Below are 27,293 nucleotides of genomic sequence, written 5' to 3'. Positions count from 1 at the left end.
TTACCCCCCCTCCCCCAAATAATAAAAATCTTCTGACAACTTCTCTTCTGTCTTTCTGACAACAGCTAGTTGTTATACTGAATTCTTCTGATGCTATAGTAGTAAATACGCCATTTTATTCAAACTTCAGTCATAACTGTGGACACATAAAGCCCAGATGTAGTTCTACCAAAGAATCATAATTTCTCTGGAAAATATTCAACACATGTATATAAAGATATAAAACCTCCTTTGTTGCGACCATAGACTGTAAAAAAAAAAAAAAAACATGCGACAAGCAGGTGTCCACATACTTTTGGCCATCTAGTCTAGTTAAAGAGGCAGACATTTAAAACCCCATTACAATCCACTGGTACAGTTCTTGTTAATCGGTGCCGATAAGTATCTGACTGCATTTCCCAATATCTGTTTTAATGAGATTTGGATAATCTGATTTGACTTTACATTGACACAAAAGTACATTTTTGCTGCTTCTTTAAGATTCCCATGTTTAGTTGTGTAATTCCATCTCTTCCTAAGGATGGAGGACAGTCTATACTCCAGTCTATACTCCAGTCTATACTCCAGTCTATACTCCAGTCTATACTCCAGTCTATACTCCAGTCTATACTCCATTACTTTCAGCAGGGTTTCCACTGGAGCTCTGCAGGCAAATACACAAAACATCAGTGACAAGTGTCGTATCTTTAAAACATTTATTTTGAAATACGTTTTCCTTTCTTTTTGCATAAGTGCAAAATGCACCCAAACAGCCACCTGAGGGAAGTCTACATCTTTAAATAAAAAACAAGCAAAGTGTACATTTATAGTACAAAATTCTCTTTTTAAAAAATTGCACAGTTTGTGTATAATATATATTCATATTTTCCATTTTAAACAAACTTTAAAATAAAGGCTCAGAAAGTAAACAAAATCCACCAAATGAAAAATAAAAACATTTTTTTCCCTAGAATTTAAAGCTGAGGAAACTTGAGACCCTGTTTTCATTTGTGTCCACCATAAATATACATATTTATATTTATATGTAAGTCTCTTTACATATAGTCTCTGTGCTAGTGTTTGACCAGACAATCAAAATTATTGCAAAGTAGTAAAGTTCTACTATAAAACATTGGGGGGGAGGGGAGAAATAAAAGCTTCTTTCGGCTCGACGTTCCATAAATTATGCGAAAAAATCTGGGTTCTTTTACACCCCGTTTTTTTGTGAGATTGTAACAGAAATTAGTTGGAATCCCTGGTTTCACAAAGTTTTCTGTTTCACAAATTGTGTGCATTTAAATATTCCCAACGAACAATCCAGAACTCCAGTTTTGCTTTTGAGCAAGAACACACGTTTCCCTGACTTTTTTTGTTTTTATTTTCGAACTGCGCGCTGCCCGTCCCGCCCGCGGGTCAGCGTCGATACGGGTGGAAGCCCTGTACGTTGTGGTTCTGCCCCCGGCCGAACGCGGTGGCGGCGGGCTGCGGGGCGGCGGCGGGCTGCGCCGTGGGAGCGCCGTACGAGGCGGTCGGCTGGCTCGGGTCGGCGAAGCTGTGGCCGAACGCGGTCAGGTCCTGACCGTAACCTGCAGGAGGAGAGAGAGAGAGACAGCAGAGGAGAGGAGGCTTCAGCTTCAGGTCAAGACGGCTCAGCGAACAGCCTTAACCTCTTTACATATGCTGATACAGTCAAATGGATTCGGTTAAATTACCACAATTTTGATGTTAAAAAGGAAAAATCCACCCTTTGATGCTCTTAGATATCAATTTCTCATGTTAACTGCATTCCAGTAATTATTTTTTTGAGGTTTTGAAGTGTTGTAATTAACTTTTTTTAGTGTATCCACTTAACCTCAACCTGCCTCGTCTAATTCTACTTCAGATTTGTGATTTCCTACATTTCCCACAATGCCTTTCGACAACCCCCAGAGAAGAGGTGTGAACTTACTGCTTTCAATCATAGGTGGGTGTTTGGGCGTATAAATAGCTGCAGTGTGATCACTCAGCGGTTGGTTCTACATGTCTGTGATTGAGGCCCTGACTCAAACCCCAACCTGTCTCTCTGCTGCAGTGCATTCTGGTCTCTCTCCTGCTCCTGTGGGTGGAGAAATTGGTCTCTCTCCTTTTCTAAGATGGATTTCTCCCTGCATGATTGTTGAATGTCGGTGCAAAATGGCGGCTCTAGAAAGAAGCCGTTACCGCTGATGTTTAAGATCGCTGAAACATTTTCTGATATCAAACTCCATTGTAGCTGCTGGAAATATCTGGAGGTGACGTCACCTCGTCTACGATTGGCCGGTTATCCACCAAGAAGAGAAATACACCAAACAACAATATGGATGCAGGAATGCAAAGTACATTGCCAATATCTGTTTTTAAACAGTGTTAAAAGTGTTTTGGGGGGATTTTTCCTGTAGATTGAAATATTGTATTCCTTGCATGAGCCCTTTTGTGTTGAAAATTAAGAAATCAAAATTTGGAATAAACCTAATTATGCTGTGTTTGACACAAACCAACAATTGTTTATATGTATAAAGACAAAGTTAACAATTTCAGCTCAATTGAAAAAGCAGATTTAGGGGGCTTCATTAAGGAAAACAATGCCTAGATTCTCTTTAATGATCAGTGCAACAAGCACATAAATGTTCTTCCATTTAGACACTGGATGGCGCCATCTCCCCGCAAACAGACAGAGACCAGAGAGACACCCAGGGAAGGAAACTAAGCTTCTCATCTACTGGTAAAAATGGCTGCTGTATCCCAAACTTCAGCAGCCACTTTACCAGCCAAATGGCCTTTTACAATTAGAGACTGGCTGGTTAACTAGCAGCGTGGCTGGTAGGATACACAAACTGACCAGCTGCAGCCAAAACTTACCAGCATTTGGCTGGTGACGGTTATTTTCCCACCCTGGGAACATCCAGTTAACACGAGACTTAAGATTTCATACTTTTTAGGATAAATACGGGACTAGAGAAAATAATAGACAACTGGAATGAAAAGACAAGAGAGAGAAAGAAAGAGAGAAAGAAAGAAAAAAAAATGAGAAGATACAACACATCTCTTGCGGGGTGCTCAAAGAGCTCCAGGAACGGAGCAACATAAGAAGGATTGAGAAGAACAGGCAGCGGTCCCAACAGGACCGCCGGACAGAGGGGTCTGAGAGAAATTGGAAATTTACTGGCATCGACGTGTCCTTCATTACATCTTCCTTTGATTCTCACCCCTTTAGCTATAATGCGGAGACAGTACATGGGGGAAAAAATAACAATGGGTGAATGGACTGCTGATGCATAGAGACAACTGAACCATGAACACATTTTCTGACAATTAGATCATCCTTTTAAAATCAGCAAAGCAATGCGGACAGAGAGAGAGAGTGGACACAAAGAGAGGACAGTTAGTCTTGGTATAGTAAAGCTACAGCCACTGAGAGGCCAGTCAGAAACATTAACAATAAATAGCGTTTCAAATGCATTTTAAATTTCTTTAAAATCCGTCATCTCGTCACCTTGAAACAACTCGTAGCTGTGTTTTTACTATACTCAAGAGTACACAACACAGTACTTTGTATGTACATGCAGAATGTACATGCAAAATACTTAACACAGAGCAAAAGAAAAGAGGCAAAAGAACCAGATTGCAGCTCTATAAACACTACAGTACTGAACAAATGCTACTGTTGTGGTTGGAGAAGACGATGCTGGCACCTACCTGCACTATATCCTCCCTGCTCATCCTGACCATAACTGTGAGAAGGACGCGTTGGTCCGTAGGCAGAGGGGTCCTGAGGGTAGTTACCCAAGCCTAGCAGGGAGATGAGGAGACCAGGTTGACTGAACCCAGATACTGCTGGCCGACTACTTTACATTGTCCCCCTTTACTGAGCTACCAGTGCTTTACAGTTACACTTAAAAACATCCTCATTTCCTTTTGGACTGCACTAAGCCTGCCAAACCGTCACTGCTCAGCTCCATCTGGAAGTCAAAACAAAATGGGGTGTGAGTGTGTGTGCGCTATTTGCTAGAACGCCCCATTTTTTTGTTTTGTCATTTGGCCAGCCTGGTCTCACGAAAGTTCGTGAAATGAGCACGATGTCTTAAAAATAACGTGCGAGAAATAATGTTTTCCCACCATGAAAGGATTACGAGGAAAAGTAAAAGGTGTGGAAAGTCGAGGGGCGGATGGACGGAGAAATTTACCCGGGTTCAATTCCCAAATTGTGAAAAATCTACTACGATTAAAGTTTTCTTTTTTATGTAAAGCTTTTCTTATTCAACCAAATAAACCAAACCCAACCCATAACCCATGTTTTACTTGCCTAACCTTAACCGTTAGCTAACGGTTTTGTGTGACAAATGCGTGAAAATGTCGTGTCCAATTCCTGCTATTTTCACATAAACCTTTCATGGCGGAGAAACGTAATCTTCACATTATTTGTGTCCACAACACATAATCTGCATCTTCTGAGATTGTGCTCATTTCACAAAGTTTGGTGAGACCGTGTTGTCTCTGCTGTCTATGATTACTGGACTGAGAGCCTGGACAGGCAGCGGACACTAAATGCAAAAAGCTGGATGGAAGAAAAGCACAAGCAGGAAACACTGAACAAGATGGGCACCTATCAGACTGACAGGAATCACATGACTGATTTAAATGTAGACTCAGTGGTGTGAAGCAGCTGTAAGCCAGGTCCACAGAAAAACACCAACCAGCCACCAGGATAGATGCTGGTGGTTTGGACAGGAAAACCACAGCAGCTGGTAGCGCAAAATTCACCAGCCACTTTCATTATTTTCACAGGCACACACTGGCACACTGATTTAGACCCAAACAAACGCTGGTTAGTCACCTGCCGAAGTGGCTGGTAGAGCAGAAAAAAATCTACCAGCCACGGACAAAATTTACCAGCATTTCTCTGGTGGTTGGTGTTGATTTCCCACCTCCATAGTGGTGCAAGGTCATTCTGTTTCCTCGCTCTCTCCCGGAACAGCGGCTACTCATCGAGCTTCATGCACCACACAGCTGAGCCTACCTTTAACGGCCATAAACAAGCTGGTTTCTGCTTCACTATCCCCAATATCATATAAAAATCCTCCATACATCAGCAGTTTGGAGACGGCACCTATCAAGCTTCTCGCTGTAGGAGAGCTGATAGCCGGAGAAGGCGGCAGGATGTGCGGGGCCTACTTGCTATCTGTTACAAATGGCAGGGGGGCATTTCACTAACACCCACAGCACCACATCATCACTCTGATACGGCTGTGTTACCGACCGTCAAATAGGTTTCCTTTTCAAATCTGGTGAATTAGAGGGCTTCGTCTATTTCCATTTTTAGCATACCAGCATGTTTCCTGTCACTGCCTAGGCGAATACGTAAAGGGAATTTTTGGTCCAATGTTTGCGTTTCAAAATGACATCTGCAAGAGGCGTTCGAGTGTCTGTCCGACCTCCATCAACTGCCAATCATGCGAGTGCTTGCCTCCTGGCATCAAGACAAGTTTTTCCTCATACCCAACAGCAGGAATTTGTCCCTCTTTCCTGTCTCCATTTAGCAAATAAGAAATCAATATCAAAGTCAGGCACTTTATCAAATATCAATTTCCATAAAACACTGGTGCAGAAACTAGGGAAAGTGTGATAACGTGGCATATCACATCTCCATTATTTAGATTTAACTGGATTCTGTCTGTGCTGGATTAACAACAGTGTGTAGCTTCAGAATGAACATTTGGCTGATTATTGTGGATCCTCTGATCTGATTGTAGAAGATTATGCGGATGAGCTGTTTCCACTGTTCAATCAGAACGGGTTTACCTCTGTTTCTTCATTCAGCAATCATCACCAGTCTGACTGCTGAGTGAAGAGGAAACTCATTCCTTTTCCATGGATGCTGGTTAGTTTTGAGCTAATTTCACCTCACTCTGACTTCCTTTGGTTTTTGAGCTGAGAACCTCCAGCCTCCATTTGCATCACCTACAGCCACAGAGGGTCTCGACCCCTACATCCCATGTGGGCAGGGTCCAAAATTAACACTTGTCTCCTGTAGACCATGTTGAGAGAAACACCTGAACGTCACCGTGGCTAAACGGGTTTCAACATCGCTCTGAGATGGAAGAACATAGTTATAGTTGTCGTTTTGGATGTTTTTATAGTTACAGTTGTAGTGCGAACACAGACATTCTATTTACTTATAACGATTTAAATCTTTTTATAGTTATAGTTATCTTTATAGTTATCGTTCTAGATGTGAATGGGCCTTTATTTATTTTTACTTGTTATTGTTAATTCCTCTATAATTGTTATATTCTCAATAAATGATCCTTCTTGCACTTAAAGGTAAATACCACTGAATTTATTAATTGTGTTACACTTTAGTGTTGAAACAGTTGAATTAATATTTCTGCATAAAGTTGATGTTTCTACTATTACAGCACACTACTATAATATTGATTGAGAATCGCATATGAGACCAAGATGACATGCTAAATAGTAATAATAGCAAATTGCAATAGTAAAAATTTATAAGTAAATTTATTATTTTTGGCTGGTAAAAAATCTGTTTAGCCGGTAAATTTTTTCATCTACCAGCCACCTTGGCAGGTAAGCCAAAAAGTTAATTTTGGACCCTGCATGTGGGTATATTTCTGAAAACCTGCCCAGGGAGCATCTGTGTTTTAAATCATAGAAATTTACAAGGCACGTTATTTGCTACATTTACGTTAGAGTGGCTTGGTGAAAATGTCTTATTTTTCAAGTCTCTACAGGCTGACTGGACTCTGGCCAAAGTCCATGGCTCAGTCCAGATCCAGGATGAACAAATGATTATCCAGACCCACCACAATCCAAAGATAATCCTAGACTAACAGTCAAGCTCTAAGACCGCAATCCCACATCCACCAAAAAGTAAAATCTATACACACATTAGTGAAACGCTAATGAGAGCAAATAACTGCAGGACTCTAACTACTATTGGTATTCATTCACAGGAAAGAGGGGCAAAGTTCACATTTCGCAGACAAGCATGCAAAGCTCCTGCGTGATAAGTTGATGGAGGTGTTGCCCAGGAAATGGGAGAAAAATGTTGATAGGTCACTTGGCAGGTTGGACATGCCTAATTCCTGAAATACTGTAAATTCTCATGGGCGCAACATTGTCATGCTGGTGCACTTCTGTGGCCATCATGCCAAGACCAGGAACACAAAGCCAGCAAGGTCATCAACAGGGAGGAAGAGCAAGAGGAAGAGAGGAGGAGGAGGAGGAGGAGGAGGAAGAGGTGATTTAAAAGGTTTGGGAATATTTGAACCAAGTCAAATGTCTAGTACAGTCTGTCAGGAGGGGGTTCCACTCCTCTCAAAATAAATAAAATAAAAGATACAAAACAAAAAAACATTGCAAGGCAGGATGATCTAATTCAAACCTACCAAGACCTACCAATCTTTTTACCAATCCACAGCCCAGCTGGAAAAACCTGACAGAATGACTGCTGAAGACTCTTGGATATGGTGGAACTTCAGTAGCATCTTCACGGCAGAGCCACAGGGGAACATGTATGCAACAAGCATGTATGCATGTGTAGCCGTTCAAGCTAAATGGTACCGAGAGCAAGCTCCTGCTTGTTTGAGGGTTGTAGTTATGCGCTAAAATGAGTTGTAGTTGCACCCGATAAAATATCCGGGGAGACGGGCAGGCCCGAGGGGTGAGTCACAGTTAAAAGGGAGAGAAAGGGGCGGCAAACTGCTTTATGCATAACGCTCGGCTTACCATACTGGCTGTAAGGGAAGTCAGGCTGCCCAGTGGGAGCTTTGCTCAAGTCCTGAGTTGGTGTGGTGGCGGGGGCGAAGCCCAGCGGTGCGGTTCCTGGAGTGGTGGGAGGAGGAGGAACTCCCTGTGGAGCGTACTGGTCTGCCTGGGGTGTGCCGAAACTGTAACCTGTCGAAAAACCAGAACAGCGATTTTTACCCAAAACTCATCTCCTAGCACTTCACTATCATACAAGATATGCAGTGAACAGGCAGACCGTCCTTCAACCACAGGACTCAGGTCAAGCCCGTGTGTTGTAATCATCTGCCCTGCTAAAGTGTCCTTGAGCACTGAAGCCCTACCAGCTGACCTCTGACCTCTCTGTGGAGGGAAAAAGTGGAAAATTGATCCCGAGGGGAGAATAACAGAATGACATTATCGAATTACACTTCATTTGTAATTGCGGTTTGTTGCTTGTCATTTTATCAATCTCACTGAAACATACTCTACTTCTGCATTCACTGCAAGTCTCTCTAGATAAAGGGATCAGATAAATTCCTGAAAGTAAACGTAACCTGAACCATCCTCCAATGAAAACAGCTGGTTATCCACAACAGATAACTCTGACTCTGCAGTCATTCAGGTTTATTAACCTGCTGTGTATTTCACTGCCTTTCCATCAAGCGAGGCCAATTTTTGAACAGAGCAGAATCTCCAGATGATGTTTCTTTATCCGTCAAGTGGCTTGACTTGTACAATAGATGAACTCACCAACCACAGACAGACTTTACTGGTGGCAGGTATTAATCCCATCCCACTCCCTTGCAGAATTCACAGTACAGGGTTCCTACACGTTTTCAATTAAAAAATTCCATACTTTTTCCAGACCTTGATTTGTTCTGAAGATTTTGTCTGGTGTTCAATATGATTTACACAGATAGACATCTTGCCCCTGCTAACTAGGTCATATCACTGTATAGATGAAGATTGTTCTTCACAGTGACAAATATCAGAATATGTGAGATGATTGGCAGGGTTCCTACACGGTTTCCATTTTAAAATTCCATATTTTTCCCAGACCCTATGTTCTTGACTGGATTTGATTTTGGTCTGTATTTGATATAATGCATGCTGACAGCGGCTGGGTAATAAGAGCGTCCCTCTATCTGAACATTATTCTTCACATCAACAAAAACTGTGGACTCAAAGTGGCTCTACAACAACATAAAAGCTAGAATTATGTGTGTATCGGACCTGAACCACAACATTTTCCATACTTTGAGACATTTTTTCAAATTCCCAAACTATTCAAGAGCTGGAAATGATCAAATTCATTTTTAATACTTTTCCAGACTTTCCAGACCTGCGTAGGAACCCTGACAGTAGGGTTGATAAATCAGGCCGATATCGGCCTTTTTATAAAATATCAGATATCAGCCAGTCATGTTGTCTACCAGTCTACCTCTGATATGATGGAGGTTCCTCCTGACCACAGGCTGGAAAACCTGACATGAATTAGATTTTCTTTGCACATTTTATTTATTCATTTAGGTGTTCAATTATGTAGAGTTTCTCTACCATTGAATAGGTGTGGTGGGTTACTCTGCCTTAAAGAGCTGCTGACACTGAAAGAATTTCATCAGTCTGGTTTCAGTGGAGAGTTTTAGTGTCCCATGATGGACTGAATGCAGAGGCTTTTCCACTCTGACAAGAAGAAACTTCTGGGGAAAACACTGAATACTTGTAATTCAAATTTAAATTGAATATCGGCACAAAATATTGGCTTTCAGCAACTTCAGTCTAAAAATATCAGTATCTGTATTCAGAAGCCCATATTCACGGTGTAATGCCTTCCCACATATCAGATTACCCATGAAGCATTGTGTAGTGATGTCAGAACCAATACAGAGTGTAGTGACTGAGCGGCCGGGCGTTACTGACCAAACTGAGGTGTTGTGCTGTAGCCCTGCTGAGGGTAACCCTGAGGTGCAGCGAAGCCGCCCGCCGGGGTCGTGACCAGGAATGCGTTGAACGGAGACGGAGGCTGGGCGGGGGTTCCCCGGCCCGCCGTCAGCGGAGGTCCGTACCCACCTGCTCCCACACAGAAAAGACAAATTCACCGTAAGGTAGGTAGTGCATTTCATGGCCTTCAACAGTTTGTCTGAATTGCTTGCAGCCTTTTCCTCGCTCCAGATTGTGCTGTGCAACAAACCTGTTTTGTACCAATTGTTTTACATACAAATTTGATTTGATTTACACAAGCCATGCATCGGTATATTTCCAAACTTCTGTCTGCGCACAATACTACAGGGTCTGTCAGGTCCTATGAGCAGGGGCTTCTGGCCGTCCCGTTAAGACTGATGGGTGATGGGGCTTTTTGCTGTGGCGGCAGATTTTGGAATAGCCTTCCCCAAATCATCAGATCAGCCGAATCCATCATTGGCCTTTCACTGTCTCACGTTCTTCCATGCTCTTTGTTTGTTTTTTTTTGCTTTTAACCAAGCTCTTATTTCCTTTCCGCCTTAATTTTGCTGTTCGTATTCCATGCTTCCCCCGCCCCGCCCCCCCCCCCCATTTTGTAACCACCCTATTTTGTAAAGCACTTAAAGTACAAACTGGTTTTGTATTTTAAAGCACTATACAGTATAAATAAAGTGACTTCACTCAAATACACTTTCTGCTCATAATACCTGTTTTAATATGTGGAGAAGCACTGAACACAGTAACTTCAATTGTAGAGCTTCAATTCATAATAAGATATTCACCATTTGAAAAAGTTACTACTTTCACAAAATGATTGATAGCAAAAAGTAAAAAGCAAATCATGGTACTTTAAGGAATATTGGGGAAACTTAAGTACATAGTTGACAAAACGGTGCAGGTTTGGTTCTTTGGAAAATAATTCTTTGATTTGCCCCTCACTCTACTACTACTGAACTGTGACTTTCATCATCACAAGTATGTTTTGAGTGAGCAGAGTGACGACACTTCACTGCGGGCTGAGCTGGAGGAGGCGACATGAAGCCGAGCCTAACCAACAGCAGAGGGAGGCCGGAACCCGTTCAAGGCTGCCATCTGTCTCAAGCAGCAAATTATCAGCGGCCTCAGCCACTGCCAATCAGACAGTGATAACACGTGTTGTTAACTGCCACTACCCTATTGGTCACAGAGTGGGAGGCCATCTTCTATGACACAAAACTTTCAAGATAAGCACACCGTCGCATGACAAAGACACAAATTTTGTCTCCAAATTCGATCACATCCCAGTTATCCAAGAGTTACACAAGACAACTAATTCACTAAAATGGCAAGAGAGAGGTTTTTTTTTGGAGTTTTCAAGTGACAAGAGCTGACACTTACCTATGGGCTGTCCAGTAGTCGACACCCACACTCCTTCAAAGATTAAAAAAAAAAAAGGATAGTTTAGAGTGAGGACAATCATGCTGCCTGGGATACAAAACGTTTATTAAAACAAGTTTGACATTCAAAAAGTACAGTGGAAGCAGTGAGCTGGGTGGATCAGGTTAATGTTAAAACCGAGGGTTTAGCACATTTTAATGGTTCACTGGTGTTTCCTCTGAACACTGACTACATTTACACTGACGGCAATAATCCAACAATTCATTATTCTAAATAAGGCAATATTCTAATTAAGCTGTTTACATGTGTTGCTTATAGAACTATTCCATTCATATTCCCGTTTCCATGCTGCGGAGCAAAGTCCCATTAACCGGACAGAGGAGAATCGCTGGAGACACGGACAGTTTAAGACTTTACTGAAAACTTCATGATATCCATTTCCATCTAAATCCTGAGCATGCTGACAGTGGTTTTTCTGCTGTCAGTCTCTTTTTCCTCTGGACACAAGTTCAGCCTCTGGAAGGCAGAGCGAGCATCAAGCGGTCGGACCGCTGCTTGAATTCTCTGATAGAGACTCATAGTTGGATTCAGGTGTTTACAGTCTGAAATGCTTCTATGATGAGACTAAATCAGAATACTCCACATGTCTTAATGTGATTCCGACTATGACCTTATTCAGGTTAAGGTGATCAGAAAATGCTGTTTACATCACAATTTCTTTTTCAGACTGTTGTCTTAATCAGGTTCATATTGGATTGTTGCTGTCCATGTAAACAGTCAGTGTCATCAGGGTCTGTGTTGCTCTCCCAGGCAGAACGAGCCTCGCCCCGCTCCGCTCTGGGACCGGATCCCACTCACCCTGTGGCCCGTAGGTCTGCTGCCAGCCTTGGGTCGGCTGTGCTGTCCAACCGTTAGCGGCGCTCAGGATGCCCCTGGGCGCCCACTGGCCGGGGCCGAGCTGGCCGGGAGCTTTGCTGTCACGAGGTTCGGCCTTCTTCACTTCCACCTGGACAAAGGACAAGGAGGGCACATTTGGCAACACCAGTATTCGGTCCCTGAAGTCCCTCGCCTACACAGACCTGTCCTACCACTGACAATAGGCTCAACATTTTGGGGCAGCTTGAAAACTTTACGTCTATGGGATCAATGTAGGGCAGCTATGTAAATTAATATTACTGTGTAGTCAGGAGAGCTGTACAGCTATGTGTCTCAGGTACCTGATTACCAATTGGGCAGTGCTTCATAGCGGCCGAAATAATGTTGCATAGATGATATAAATAATACATAAATGATAAAATAATGAATGCCGAAATTGTGTCCAGATTGCAGCTTTTGAAGGTGTACCTGAGAAACATAGAATTTATTTGTTCTTGAATGAATTGCCCTATATCTGATAAAGACGTCTAATTGAAGGTCAAGACTTACCTTTCTCCGGCTAACGCTTAAAGAATCTCATTTTTATTTTACTTGGAGTAGAATTTTAGGGGGGAAATGGATGTAGAGAGAGTTTTGTATCTCAGATCTAACAGAATACAAGGTAAACATGCAGATAATACAAATGAATAGTCTTTTTAAGTCAATTTAAAATCGAATCTTCATACTGTGTCAAAGGTGAGAAAATCTTTTTCCATGAAGCTCAAGTGACTGATACACTTTTACCCCAAAATAATGTAAAATTGCTGCTGGAGGACACCGATTCTTTATGCAATCAAAACCGCAAGTATTGGAAGAGTGACCTCAAGTTGTGTTTTCGTCGCTACCGTTTTAACATGGAGACAGATAAAGAACGCTTATCAAAAGCTAAACAGGCAGACATTTTACATTAATCTATTTTACACTGTAGTTAAAAGTTAAAAGCACCAGAGACTAACTTCAGCCATCCATTCCATTACTCATTTTTGACTTTATATATAGTTATCTTCCGTTGCTGTGGAGGTTTCACGCTTTGTTCTTATAATTTCACCAAGTGTTTATTTGCCCCAGTAGCAAAACTTTCCCTGCTGTAACCAGGCGAAGCTACCAGCAGTTAACCAGAGCAAAGAAACAGGCTGAGACTAAGGGGGAGCCGACCAGAAATAGACTGAGGGGTTGAGTTATTGGGGTCACCTTGCAGGAGGAAAACGAATCACAAATTCCTCCCCGCTTTAAGGTGTTGCCACTTTCTCAGCCTCCCCTCTTCCTTCTCTGTCGACCTAATTACACGCACATGTTTCCGGCAGCGGCCTCGCCGCCGCCGGCAGCTACCTGGGCACTTCTCCCGTGGGCATCACGGCTACGAGTGATGGATACCGTGACTTCTGTACAGTCCCCAACAGCAGAACTGGGATTTGTTCCACAGTTTGATGTGCTCCAATTTCTAATTTTGTAACTCATATCTCCCAGCCTCCCTCAAGTCCCAGCGCAAGGTAATGTCAACTCAAGAACAATGGCTCAAGTCGAGCTTCGATTCCTGCTGGAAACCAGGGCAAAGTCAAGGGGGGCTGCTGCTGGAGAGCACAGGTTCTGCTGGATCATTTACAAACTAAATGGGATTTGGCTCAATCTGTGACATTTTCATATCAGTAAATGTCTGTTTTGCTACTACTATATAGCCGACAGAAATTACAAAATAGTGATTCAAGCAACAGCCAGTTCATGAAAGCTTTTCCATTAAAGCTACCAGACACCCGGTGTCTGGCACACTGTGTGATTGACAGGTGATCCCTGGGAAGTGCAGTGCAGAAACACCTCAGCAATGACGCGGAGCAACAAAGATGGAGACTAATGCATAAAAAGGATTACCACTTTAATGCGTTTGAGAAGAGTTAAACTAAAACTTCACATATACGCCTTCAGTGTGTTTTGCGTCCCAGACTGATTTCAAAATAAAAAAAACGAGAGGGACAGGAATAGGATACATGAGACTGATATGGCTGACGGGACGCAACTACAGTGTGTTTGACTTATCATTTTCTTATACCCATAAATCATTGCTGTCTGGATGGAGGACAGGAAAGAGACTGCACAAGTCTCTCTTCTGGTGTCTCTGAACGGTGGCTTAAGGCTGCTAATTACTAAACGTCTCCACTGGGGGGGAACGAATGAATAAGAGCTTTAAACTGCCTTTTAAACCCATGTGTCTGGGCCGATCCTAACCAGAACTGTACCAACTAGTATTTAAAAATTCTTTTTTATCTCCGTTTTATCCAGCTGAGGTGCCAGATGGGTGGGGCTCGCCACATACAGTAGGACAATACAAGGACTGCCAGGGGGGTTAAGACAATTACTTAAAAAAATAACCCATAGTCAATTGAATATATTTCTTTCTGATGTACAATTTACTTGACACAGTCTAATTTGCCTTGATGCAGTAAACCCCACCCATCTGGCACACAGAGAAGGTTAAAACAAACACTATAAATGACTTGCAAATGTTACTGTTTGACCCGCGGCTCATCCTGAGCAGAAAGACCCGCCCCCCCCCCGCTGTGATTCTGAGAAGTTACCGACACAGTATGGAGATTCTTCAACTGAGGTCACTTAGCTGAGATTTTTCTTTAACTTTTCAAAAAAAACATGTTGGCGTGTAACTCAAAAAATAAGTGACCTGCCAACAAAATATCAGAAAACGAAAAAAGAAAAAGAACTGATAGAGGACCAATCCTTTAGGTGATTTCTTTTCAGTGAAATTCTGTATCTCTTTTCTCCAATTATAAATTCCATTACTGGCAACTCCTTTGAATATCAAAAGCCAGAGAATAGCCTAACTTTAACGTTTTAGACACTTTAGGCAACCTAAAGGAGAGGTCGGTTTAAACAAAGCCTTGGGCGACAATAGAAACTGTAACGTTACATAGCATTTCTGCAGGATGAGTCTGCCTATGAAGACTATGGAAGCCAAAGCAGTAAGTGTGGTAGTAAGTGTTGAGAACAAAAAAAATAAGTTGAGGACGAGTAAATTAAGCCAGTGGCCCGATTACTTTAAAGGATGTTAAAGGTTGGTAACTGGAAGCAATGAGAATGGCGCTGTGTGAGGCAGCAGTGACCGAGGCACTGACTGACTGACTGATGGGAAGCCACTGGAAAAACAGCTGTAAGTACGATAAACTACGATAACAGCATCAAGGCGTAATTCTCGCTCCGTCGCCCAAGCCTCTGTTTGATCTTGAGGGTAAAATAAAACTACAACTACACACTTTTTTGCCCATGATGTCGTGAAAATGCATGTTGACAGCCTGGTCCACTGATTGTTCGGCCTCGAAAGTAATAAATCCAAAACCTAGCCAACGACCAAGAGTGAATCAAGGTAGCAGGGGGTTGTGACAACACAAGATGAAGAACAGTATTGGGCTTCAGCAGAGTGAGGATCCGTCAAGACCGAGCTAGAGGCTCCTGGGGTTCGGATGATGTCGCAGGCTTGCAGAACAACACAAGTCCAACACTAGGGCCTGGGGGAGCGAGGGAAACTCTGCACCAATCCATGTTTTCAACACATAAAGGGCTTTTTCTGCTTACTGTGCAGCAGAATATTTGGTGAGTACGACAATCAAGGGGCTGCTTAACTTTTATGAAATATAAAGAACAGGTGCAGCATTTGCTATAATGAAATGTCATGTAAAGAGGTTCATTAAGTCTATATTCCAACCTCCTACAAGGCTAAAAATGTACTGACATTTTTTTGAATAAGCTGATAGATGCCAATTGTACCAATACTACTTTGTGTTACTTCATGCTGTTTCATCCAAACCCCACCTTGATCTGTCCCTTGGTATATTGCTGTGGAGCACACACTGGCAGCAGCCATTGTTAATGCATAACAAAAATATGGAGAAACAGAAACTGTACAATGCCTAAAGCTTTCTCCAAGCTTTCCCAAATTCGGTATTTTACTTTTGAGTCAGCCAGGATAAGCCTAAAATGGAAAATTACAATATTGCTCACAACAGTAACACAAAGATATAGGCCATAGCTGGTATTTCCCAAAGTGCACAGTGTTACTGATGTTGCTTAAGACTTTTCATGGGGAGTATACAAAGTTCTCATCAACAAGACTGCTTTGAATCAACAGTGCAAAGTCCAAAAGTCACAGGAGTCTCTAGCCTAGCAGCCTGTCACTAAACACAGGATCCAGAGGGCGACTTCATCTGACTGTTAAAGGAAATGATCTTTCAGAACACCGACAGTCTGCAGCGCACTGCAGTGATCCACTTTCAATTTGATTAACTTTTCTCTGTGGCAGAATTGGGTTGTGAGCACGTCTCTACTCGGGGACCTAACCTGATTCCAATTAAATGTCCTACGAGACCACCGAGATTTTGAGACCTCTAGTATCATGCCAAGCGTTCCCAAGCCTCATGATCTATTGCTATTAATAACATCTATCAATGACCCGTCCCTAATCTAATTTTAAAACCAAGCTGGCACGTTTAACAGTTTGACATATCTTGGTTACAGTGACACCTTGGCTAGACTCCAGCCGAACGTTTCAAGAGTTTTGTCATTAAAATGAGATATCATACATCATACACTACCAGTCAAAAGTTTGGACACACCTGATTGAATGTATTATGCTTTTCATTCCCTTAAAGTCATTTTGATCTAAAGGCTTCTGCTTAAACGCTTGAAATTTGTTTCTTCGACAAATATAAATAATGAAGTTGAGCCTATGTATGAATTTCTTTCCAAAGCCTTTGCCTTTCCATCAAGGCAAAGGGCGGCTACTTTAAATAATCTAAAATCTAAAATAGTTTGGATTTGTTTAACACTTTTTTGGCCGCTGCATAATTCCATTTGTGTTATTTCATAGTTTTGATGTCTTTACTATTATTCTAAAATGTGGAAAATAGTAAAAATAAAGAAAAATGCGTGTGTCCAAACTTTTCACTGGTAGTGCATATTTGACACCTATTCTTACAAAGTGACCACTGACATTAAAATAAAAGTCACTGCAGACTCTCACTGAGGCCAATAGATACGTTAAGTTACAAAATAATTACAAGATAGAGTCCGCACACTAGAGATTGCTCCAAACTTTGCTTTGCTTTGGAGCAATCTCTAGTGTGCGGACTCTATCTTGTAATAATTGACTGTCCTTCTGTCCAGCACCTAGGTTTAGTTTGGATGTGCGTGCTTCCTTGTATATTAAGTTACAAAACAGTAACATTTCAGAGGATGTGATCATCTGCGTTTTTAAAATATTAAGGAATCAACAACAGGTACCAAACATTTCATCTGCTGCTAAACTATCACTCGCAAAACTCAAGAGGCAAAACCTTTCTGAAACACTTTCCATATGATGTAACTTTGTATACGCCCCATTTTGACCAAGTGAGAAATTTGGGGGCTTTTACATCTGGCCTGTACCTCTGTGGTACCAGTCAATGCACAATAACCTAAAGGAGAAAAGACAAATCTTAAGAGACACCGTTAATCACATTCAAACCATTCACAAGGAGAAGGGGGACAGAAGAAAGAAAAATAGAAAGGGCTTACTTACAAAAATACTTAACTTTCTACATATGGGAAAACACATACTATGCCATTTAAGATACATGTATCAATTATGTCTAAATCAAAACAAAGAAAACTTATTCCAATGTAGAACATCTAATGATTTTAGTAAAAGAAAACTGTTCATACTATTAAAGATTATGTAATGGTTGTTACTGGTGCAATACATCAAGTTAAATTCCAATGACAAACTATTCTGGGTTTCTCCCAACAGAGAGTGGATGGGGTTTTGAATAAGAGGAGGAATACATGTTGTGGGTCAATGGCCACTGCATCACCGCTATGTAGGACGAATGCAGATGTAACAGCTGTGACTGTAAGTCGGCGGGTCGAGTTTGACAGCGACACCGACAGAGTCCGGGGTCTGATTCCCTCTGAGGCGGCCCAAGCTAAAAACGAAAGGCACATGGCATATTTTTGATATGTGTACGACTAAACTGGACAACCCGATCTGAGCCGTCACAGCCTGTCATTTCACTGACGAGAAAGAGGTAGGAGAAACTTCTGAAGGAGCAAAGGACACACAAAACTATTTTAATGATGCTATCATCCTGGTGAAGACAGTATTAAACTTTGTCTCCTTCGGCAGTGGGGCAGAAAACAGAATCTGTGGTGGAAGAATCGAGCCTCGGATTACACATCAATCTGTGATGTTCAATACAGTCCAAGAGTCATTTTATGATAATGTTGTAATTTACTTTTTTTTCCTCCTGCTTCTATTTCAGTTAGTTTCCAGAATTTCCTACATTTCCCAGAATGCCTTTTGACAACCCTTACAGAACATGCCTGAGCTTTTCGGATTCCACCGGAAATAGAGTAAAGAGCAAGAGAGCGAAAATCTTTTCCAGTGGAGTAAAAGTGACCTTAATCAAAATGTGGTTGCATTGCATTCTGGTCTATTGAGGCTACTGTTGATGGAAAATTCATATCTCTGCCTCTTATACAATGGATTTCTCTTCTTCTTACATTTGATGTTATAAATAGCTGAAATTTTGTCTGCTATCAATGTATCTGCGCCAGAAACATCTCAATGTATCGTTACATTGTCTACATTTGGAAATAAGATAAATACAGTAAACAACAAAATGGACCCAGAAATGCAAGGTAAAGTTTTAGAATGGATTTCTCATTTAATACACAAAAAGCTGCTGGAAGTAATCTATCATTCTTCATACTTCCCGAATGAAACAAATCTGAATTTACTGATATTAAACTGCGATCAGGAACAGACAGATCTGCCTCAGACCTTTTATATTAGACGTTTATGAGAGCCTCCATGCATCATTAGCCAGGCTAATGCATGTTTATTTAGTAAATGTGATTAGGCCAACGACAATACTTGGCCAGACAAAATAATACATTTAGCTGAGATGAAACGTCTGCATGAAGGACACTGCAACAATCCAAGTCCGTCCCTGTGACTTTGTAATTTGCACATAAATTAAACATACTGCCTTTATGACTGTTTAAGAATTTCATATTTTGTACAGGTGAGCGATATATATATTTTGCACAAGATTGAGCTATTCATTCCTCATCTCCATTGTTGTGGTGACTTGGTATGAGGTTTTTGGTTTTTTTATAATAAAATTTTCATTGTGACTTATCACAAAGGTTATAACATTTATATTACAGACCCGAGCACCCGAGAAAATAAAAGAAAATTACATTTTTTTTTTTTAAATGTCCATATTTTTGTTTACATGCAAACCATTCATCGGGTAAATTGTTGGTATGAGTTTTTATTCAATGTGGTTTTACTGTGTTTCTTGTGTTTTTATTATGTATCTTCATCATAAGCCCTGTCTGCAAACCAAATTTCCCTTATGGGATAAAGTTCTGAATTGATTTGAATATCTGGAGCTGAATGGGCTTTTTCTCTTTGGGCCGGAATAGTTTGTCATGAGATTTAAGATGGTAAGGTATGGAGAGGGGAGAGAAAAAACGGGATCAGCTTTTACCTCGGGGCCTCTGCTTCTCCGCATCATAGATCATTACCACCTCTGTGACCTTGAATGGGACAAAGGAAAACAGTGGCTCCATTTAGAAAACCAGCGACAAACAGGATCCGCTCTTATTCCAATTCATTATTCCTCCTCAATCTGGACACATAATTAATTGTCTCTCCCACCCCGCTAAATTTCACTTCCTTTTATTGTAGCATTTGACCCTGCTCAATGTCACAGCCATTCAAGCAGTCTTAAAGGAGTAGTTCACCCAAAAATTTAAATTCAGTCATTACCTACTCATTTTCATGCCAGTACAAAATCAGATGAGCGTTTTTTTTCTTCATACAACTTACCTGCAGTTCTCCAGGCTCACTGCTGGAGAAGCTTTCTTCCAAACAATTGCAGTAAATGAGTCCAGTCCTTTAGGCTTCAAAAAAATTCCATAAATGTCTCCATACAGCTGCAGCATAATCCAAGTCTTCTGATGCCACAAACTAAATTTTATCTTCCTCCATTGTTCTCAGCTCCTGAGTTCCCGTTTTGTGTGTGCGACTTCCGTAGCTGCATGATCTCGCGAGATTTGGGAACGCGGAAGCTGAATACAATGGAAGAAGACTCGATTTGCATTAAATAACGGATAAAAGTTTGGGTTTTTTTCCCACTCAGAGAGCATTCGCATGGCGTCAGAAGACTTGGATTACACTGCAGCTGTATGGAGACATTTATGAACATTTATGGAAATGTTTTGCCCTTTTTGAAGCCTGAAGGACTGGACTCCACTTATGGCAATTTTTTGGAAGAAAGCTTCTCCAGCGGTGAGCCTGGAGAACTGCTGCTATGTTGTATGAAGAAAAAAAATACTCATCTGATTTTATACTGGCATGAGGATGAGTAGATAATGACCGAATTTTTATTTCTGGGTGAACTATCCCTTTAATGTCGATATGAACTGACTTGCATTATGCGCTTGGCAATACTCACCACTCCAAATCTATTGAAATAGTCCCTGAGTTCAGGCTCGCCGCAGTTATGGGGGATTCCGCCTACAAATATCTTCTTTGATTTATTGCTATCGGCTTTGCTGCCCTTCTGAAAGAAAACAGGGAGTGTATGGATTTCAATGTCTGTTAAAGGATCACTTTGGGAAGGAGCCAGTTAGCCATCATCTATTCAGACAGTGCAGTAGAAATTAGGTTCTGCTCTCGCCCTGGGGTATAATTCTTAACATGTCATGTCAATGCAAACACTAGTCTCCACAGATCAGAGAGCACGGCTCCTCCACTTATTCTGAATTACTGAGCGTCTCACCATCGCTGTGTACTGCACTCACACTGTACAGGCTAGAGATCTGCTGACAACAACATTAATGTTTTTAACAACTACATCTTCTATTTCATTAGTAAAAGTTACAGAAGAACCAATGTGACTTCAAGCAAGTGACAGGAGGCCCAGTAGCAGGCAAAGGGCCTCATTTATAAAAGCTTCTGACAAAGACTTTGTGCTTACAGCCAAATATGTGATTTATGCACAAGTTTTACTGATAGTAAAGGTGCAATAAGTAAAAAATTGACTGCCCCATAGCACAAAATGACCATAATATATCTGTCGGGGTTTATGATCAATACCAATGACTCAATGATTACTTGGCAGAGTGCTGAGATTTCTCGCTTTCAAAACTCACTATCTGTCCCACACTCTGTTTAGGAACACACACACACACACACACACACACACACACACACACACACACCCATTGGAATTTCGAAACACTCCCAACCTTACTAGCTCACTCATCCGCCCAACCTACTGGCATTTTCAACTGCTCAGTGATGGAGGACGGAGCTACGAGCGGGCGAGCGGCGTCGGAACACATTTCAGCTGCGAAGGCTGAAAAGCCTTGTTCTCGAGCCAAAAAAGCAAATGCCAAAGCAGTTTTACTATTCCAGTGTTTAGCATGGTGATATATTAGCGCTTCACCAGACATTTCTATTGGATCTGTGCTGTAATTACCTAGCTTAGTCCTCTCTATTGCGAAAAGGTGACTATCATTACTGTCAATTACAGGTCATCATAAGCTGTGCCAAAGACCTGTCCATGTTGCTGCAATTCCTTGATCACAAATAAAGGTTAATAAAAGTCTGCTTACTTAATGCCTCTTTAAAATCAGTAGTTTGTTTTCTCATACTTGTCAGAAATATATATAAAAATCCCAAAGCAATTTCTATCATTCTCCAAGGTATGAAGGTTATACACCGTGTTTCATTTAAATAAAAAGCACACTCTTTGAAACTACCACAAATTGAAATCTAGGTGAAAGTCAGAGCGTTTTTATAAATGAGGCTCCAGCTCGCCTCGTGGCCCATGAAGAGAAAGTAGAGTAGGAGGAGGAGGAGGAGGAGGAGGAGCAGAAGTACAGACTGACAGCCTGAACCTTATTCCAGCAGAAACACCCAGCCTGGCCTCCCCAGTAGGAAACAGACGGCTCCTTACCCAGCCCTCCTTGGTTCGAGACTTTTCGGGTTGCATTCCTCTGGGAGTACATGGCTTGGGGTCAATCTGACAGCAGAGAGAGAGAGAGAGAGGAAGAGAATATTCGACCTTAACCCTAAATAAAAAGCACCTTCAGGTGTTCTTCTTCAGTGAATCCAGTATAACAGCCTGCCTCGCGCGACACGGCAACCTACATACTGGACATATATTAATTTGACTGCATGGCAAGTACAATCTTATGCCCTTCACTGCCTCCGTCAACAGAGAAAAGGAGGCAATATCTCATCCATGGTGCACAGACAGTAAAGCAGGATTAATGCAGAGGGAAACGGCCAGATTAACGACCGCTTCCGTGTCTTTTAGGGATGGGACAATATATCGAAATTCAATATATCGCAATACAAAAAATGTGGCAATACGTATTGTGGGGCAGAAAAATGAATAGTGATATTAGCTCCATTTTATTCTGCTGTAGTAATCACAAATGAGACGCTTGACCATCACAATTTCACAAGCTTTCCATCCAAATTATATTATTTGCGCTTTGTAATGACATTTTTAAATTGTTGTTTACAATCTAGCAAGCCATCGCTAGAAAGATTTGTGGTTCAGAAATAAACATAATTCTGCTCAGTCAGACTTTGTTGTCATTGACCTTTTATTTAATAAATCGTATCATGATTATATCAAATTGTGAACCCCATATCTTGTAACGAATCGTATCGAGAGATAAGTAGTTGGTCCCATCCCTACTGTCTTTTAAATCATCTGTCAACCATCTTATAAAAAGACCTAACTTTTGCCAATTTTGCTAATTTGACTCTGAACAGGTAAATCTCGTTGGGCAAACAAATGTCAGTCTCTTGCAAATGTCTACGGCTGTAGTGTTGGCTGCAGGCAGACACAACCCCGAGCAACACCACACTGCTGCTTCAATAACTTCTTACTACTGGGGATTATGAAATATGAGTTTTTTTTCACACTGCTCACACAGGGAGCAGACTGACTACTCCAGTTGATTTGTTTTAAAGACTTACTTAACTGGTTCTTTGATTTCAAATACTCACATTTCTGCCATCGAGGTTATGCGGCTTGGTCTCCAGCACTGTTCGTACACAGTTGGGGTCTTTAAATTTGACAAAGCCAAACCCCCGCGACTGATTTGTTGTTTTGTCCTTCATGATGACACAATCCACTACTTCTCCATACTGTGAGAAGTAGTTTCTCAGTGTTTCTGAGAAAAGAAAAGAGAGTAATGACATAACAGCGTTTTCCTCTGGGTTTATTCAGCAGCAAGCACACAAACACTGCCGCAGTTGAAAAGGTGAAATTTAAATTAAGAGTATAATTTAGCCCAGTTTCCCTCATAAACACAAAGAAGTGCAGTCATGATGTTCAGAGCCAGTGTTTTCATTATGATAAATTATCCTAAGAAAATGCCTTCAGCACTTCAACCTGCACTACAACTGCAACTGGGACCAAAACAGGGACAGATGTGGAAAGAAAAAAAAAACACACACACACTCCATAAAACTACAGAGGAAACACACATGACCTTCATTTTGTCTCACAGTGGAATACCGGGTGATGTGCGGTTTTTGAGGTGTGGCGAAATCACACAAACAAAACAGTCCCATAAATACAGACACTCCTTAAGAACAAACAAAGCACTGACCCACTGTGATCGCACACAGCACCAACTATACACCCAATTACGCCCGCACACGCCCTTGGAGGCAAGGCGTGCAAGTTTCAACAAATGAGGAGTCATTTCGGAGTGAATGCTCATAATTGCTTTCCTTGTCGCTGGCAAGCCCCGGGGCGTCGCCAGGGAAACGAGCTCAGAGAAACGCAGCGCCGTGGCTACTGATCGTAATGTTAACAACGCTGTCAGAGACGAGCCCGGTGCAAAAGACACACACTGGCCAGCCGAGCATGAGCTGGTGAAGGGCTGCGGACGCCCGGGGCTGCGGACAAAACCACGTCCGGGTCGGTCTGTACGGGAAGAGGACGTATACATGGAGCGACTATGTACTAACACAGCTGCCATCCTGAAAGTAATAGGTAAATTGAGTAGTTTTCTGTGTGAATATGTTGTCTGGGAGCTGTTCCTTGGTGCTGTAACGGAGCACCTGCTCACTGTGGGCTTTTCACACTGTGTTTCATGTGTAACTGCCACCCGGTTGTGACCTGAGCATCAATGAACAGTGTAGCCAAGTCTGGACTGACAAACTCAGCAGACAAGTTTCCTGAACAGCTCCCAGACAGAAACTCCAGTCTCAATGCAGCTACAAAGAAAAATTCCAGTTTATTTACTGTACTTAGCGAATGAAGTGACTCTGATGTCCGTTTAAACACATGCCTTGCTTCACAGGTTAAACAGTGAACTTACCTTGTGTAGTACTCCAGTCCAAGCCACCCACAAAAAGTTTCCTAAAAATTAGTAAACAAATGACCAGTCAGTCAGTCAGTCATTGACCATCACTTTTAATCAGAGTACATCTTAAAAACTACTTTAAGTAGCAACATCATGGTACTGTTATATACAAATAATAAGCTTGATTATGCTGACATGGAAGGTTGATTGACTGTAACAGAATATAAAAATACAATGTATGTCCAAAAGTCTCAGGGAGATTAAAAACAGTTTCAAAAGGATGACAACACTACAGCTGAGTAACCAGCCAACTACACCGATATTACACAACACACAACGCTGCCACCAAAGCTGATGCTGCATGGCAAGAAATAAACAAAGCTCGAGCCAAACTGGCCGTATGTTATGTGGCTAACATTAAGCCCCTGGCCCTGGATGTCATTTTCCTCTCCAAAGACTGACCGGTTTGGTCCCGACAATAAAGGTCTTGTTTTGAATCCTCCTGCCACGTACCCCGGCAAATAGCGATAGCATTTAGCAAGCTAACGTAAACTTAGCGGACAGACTGAGTGGAGAAGTGCAGCACTCTCTGTTTCTCTCGGTCTCCAGCCTCCACTGAACACACAAGTATTTTCCAGCCACAGCAAAGCGAAGCGGCAGCTCGCCACCCTGCCGGCAGACTGGTTCAGATAGGTGCCCGCAGAATTGGAAGTTTAACGTCAGTTTTAACGGGAGCTTACCAGCCAACTAGCTAGCAAGTTCGCGTAGATCCTACCGAGAGCAAAGCCCACATCAGTGTTAAATGTAGTGACCGTGGCATTAGCGGTGTGTTAGTGCGGACCGGGATGCTCCATCCTCCCACAATGCCCGCTAAATGTCCTCGCACTGGCGAATTCAAGAAGCGACTTTCGCTTCGCTGGCTAACGTTAGCTAAGCTAGCTCAGTCGCTTCGAGCTCACTGAAAACAATACTGCGAAAAGTAACTACACTTTTACAAATTCCTTTAACATGCGAACTGGTAGCTCACCAGACTACTATGACCAATTACACCACAAGTAAAACTAGTAATAACTACGCTATCTTGATCACTAGTTACACTTTTTGGTCGTCTTTCCCCAGGCTAGCTATCTCGCTAACTTACTAACGGCGCTAGCTTAGCTTGCTAGCTAACGTTAGCTGTCAAACGCCAGCTGAGAAGACAGCACACCAACTACAAGTTACGATCCAATTTATAGTTGACTGGCTTCACAGTGAGATTCTTTGTTAAATTGATCTTACCCGACTTCATCTCCGGCTAAATTGTTGTTCATTTCTGAGGCTAAAGCGGGGGACTGTCGGAGCGGTGACCGGTTTATTGCTTCAGTACTGCCCCTCTCCAGACTGAGAGCGGAGGAAGGTCACTCCGCTTTTTGGTTCAAACTGTTCTGCGCAATGACGACGCGTCGCCACGGGGCCCTGCAGGGGGCCGCGGCCTTTAAAGGGACATTACACCCAATCTATCCTCACTACACACTCTTTCACATATTTTTGTATTATTCAAGAGGCGTCAATTCACCGAACCCGCAGGTTTATTTATTTATTTTAATTAACATTTATTTTACCAGGAAGTCCCATTGAGAACAAGTTTCTCTTTTACCAGGCAGACCTGGCCAAGAGGCAGCATTAATAATAAAACATGAAAACACAAACCCCACACAAGTGACAATGAAATTTAAAACATGAAATGGAAATAAAACCTGCCAAGTGACACATAATGTAATGTGATAAAAAAAAAATGACAGCCTAAAACAAGAGCAGCTTTCAGTGACAATGCCCATTAATTTCCTTTTCAAATCAGCCAATAACATGAGCGACTGAAGTCTGACAGAGTTCTGTAGCTCATTCCAGGACCATGGACCAACATAAAACAAACTCTTCTTGGCACCGACTGTACCAACACTTTGTACCTTGCAATAGAGCCATCTATTGGATGTCAGATTGTGCCTTGTATGTGTCAATGAAAAATGTACACAGGCAATTTGCCAAGGATTGGCATTTGGCAAGTTATGGCAAAGTCCCTACTTCTTATATCCAAAACTTCTAAACTCACTTATATCGACTAAATTTCACAGGACAAACTGGAGGAATGACTGGTGACTGACCGGATATTATTTGGTCAATGTGATAAATTGTTAGACAGAGGACACCAAACTATCAGCTGAGAAGAAACATTGCTCCTGAATGCTCCAGTGATTGTAGATCGTTGCTCTCTATCAGATTAGATTAGATGAAACTTTATAGTAGAAGTAGGATACATCAAAGAATAGGATATAAGTAAGAATAGAGCTATATAAACACGCACAACCAACAAATCCAACATTGACATATGAAGTAGAAATGTATAAATGAAAAAGTGTGAAAAAACTCTTGATTCCAGCCTTCAAGGTTTGTGCAAAACGGCAGCAGAACCTACTGAGGCACAAAGACGATGTGAGATTTGTGCAGTATGAAAAGGTGGAGAATTGTAAGTTATAGAAATAGCAATATATATGCAATATATAGGAATGAGAGGAATATGAGAGTATGAGAAAAGACAAAAGTTAAAGCATACATACAGGATGTGTAAAAACGTGGCTTGTGTTCACATGAACAGGTGTACAGGTGTAGGCTTGTAGAACTACACACCTTCCAGATAGATTCACTTCACTTACACATGGAGATAATATTTACAGATGTGCAGCTGTGTAGATCTGCAGATGGAGGAAACCGATGTACAGAAATAGTAACAATGAGCAGATGTAACTTTAACACTTTATAATTATAATGATAAAAACTTCACAATCACACTTGGTCTCACTTAGGCTGAAGTACGGTGAGTAACTGACGCATATGGACTAATGGTAAAAGATGTAAGACAAATACATACA

The 27,293-nt window shown here is 41.7% G+C and overlaps 1 protein-coding gene across 4 annotated transcripts; it reads right to left on the bottom strand.

Moving 5' to 3' along the window:
- Window positions 1-665: 665 nt before the first annotated feature.
- Window positions 666-25,762, bottom strand: dazap1 (DAZ associated protein 1). Of its 4 annotated transcripts, none has more exons than XM_071539732.1 (13): window positions 25,666-25,762; window positions 24,403-24,443; window positions 23,078-23,244; window positions 22,011-22,076; window positions 20,502-20,609; window positions 19,533-19,581; window positions 15,258-15,340; window positions 11,941-12,088; window positions 11,083-11,115; window positions 9,664-9,813; window positions 7,744-7,911; window positions 3,161-3,211; window positions 666-1,565 (listed from the first exon to the last, which is right to left on the bottom strand). In XM_071539732.1, the coding sequence occupies exons 1-13, from the start codon at window positions 25,695-25,697 to the stop codon at window positions 1,393-1,395; spliced, it is 1,269 nt and encodes a 422-aa protein (XP_071395833.1). In that variant the 5' UTR covers window positions 25,698-25,762; the 3' UTR covers window positions 666-1,392. The 4 variants fall into 4 exon arrangements, with proteins under 4 accessions (XP_071395833.1, XP_071395834.1, XP_071395836.1 ...); XM_071539733.1 differs by having other exon boundaries at window positions 20,502-20,606; XM_071539735.1 differs by lacking the exon at window positions 20,502-20,609.
- Between the last annotated feature and the right edge of the window lie 1,531 nt (window positions 25,763-27,293).

The sequence above is a fragment of the Centroberyx affinis genome, unplaced genomic scaffold, assembly GCF_046629955.1.
Source record: "Centroberyx affinis isolate AG114_WGS23_722 - 3 ecotype Tasmania unplaced genomic scaffold, CSIRO-AGI_Caff_v1 ptg003505l_1, whole genome shotgun sequence".
Classification (NCBI taxonomy): Eukaryota; Metazoa; Chordata; class Actinopteri; order Beryciformes; family Berycidae; genus Centroberyx; species Centroberyx affinis.
Note: the sequence above shows the minus strand (reverse complement) of the source record. Positions and strands in the feature narration are given on the sequence as shown.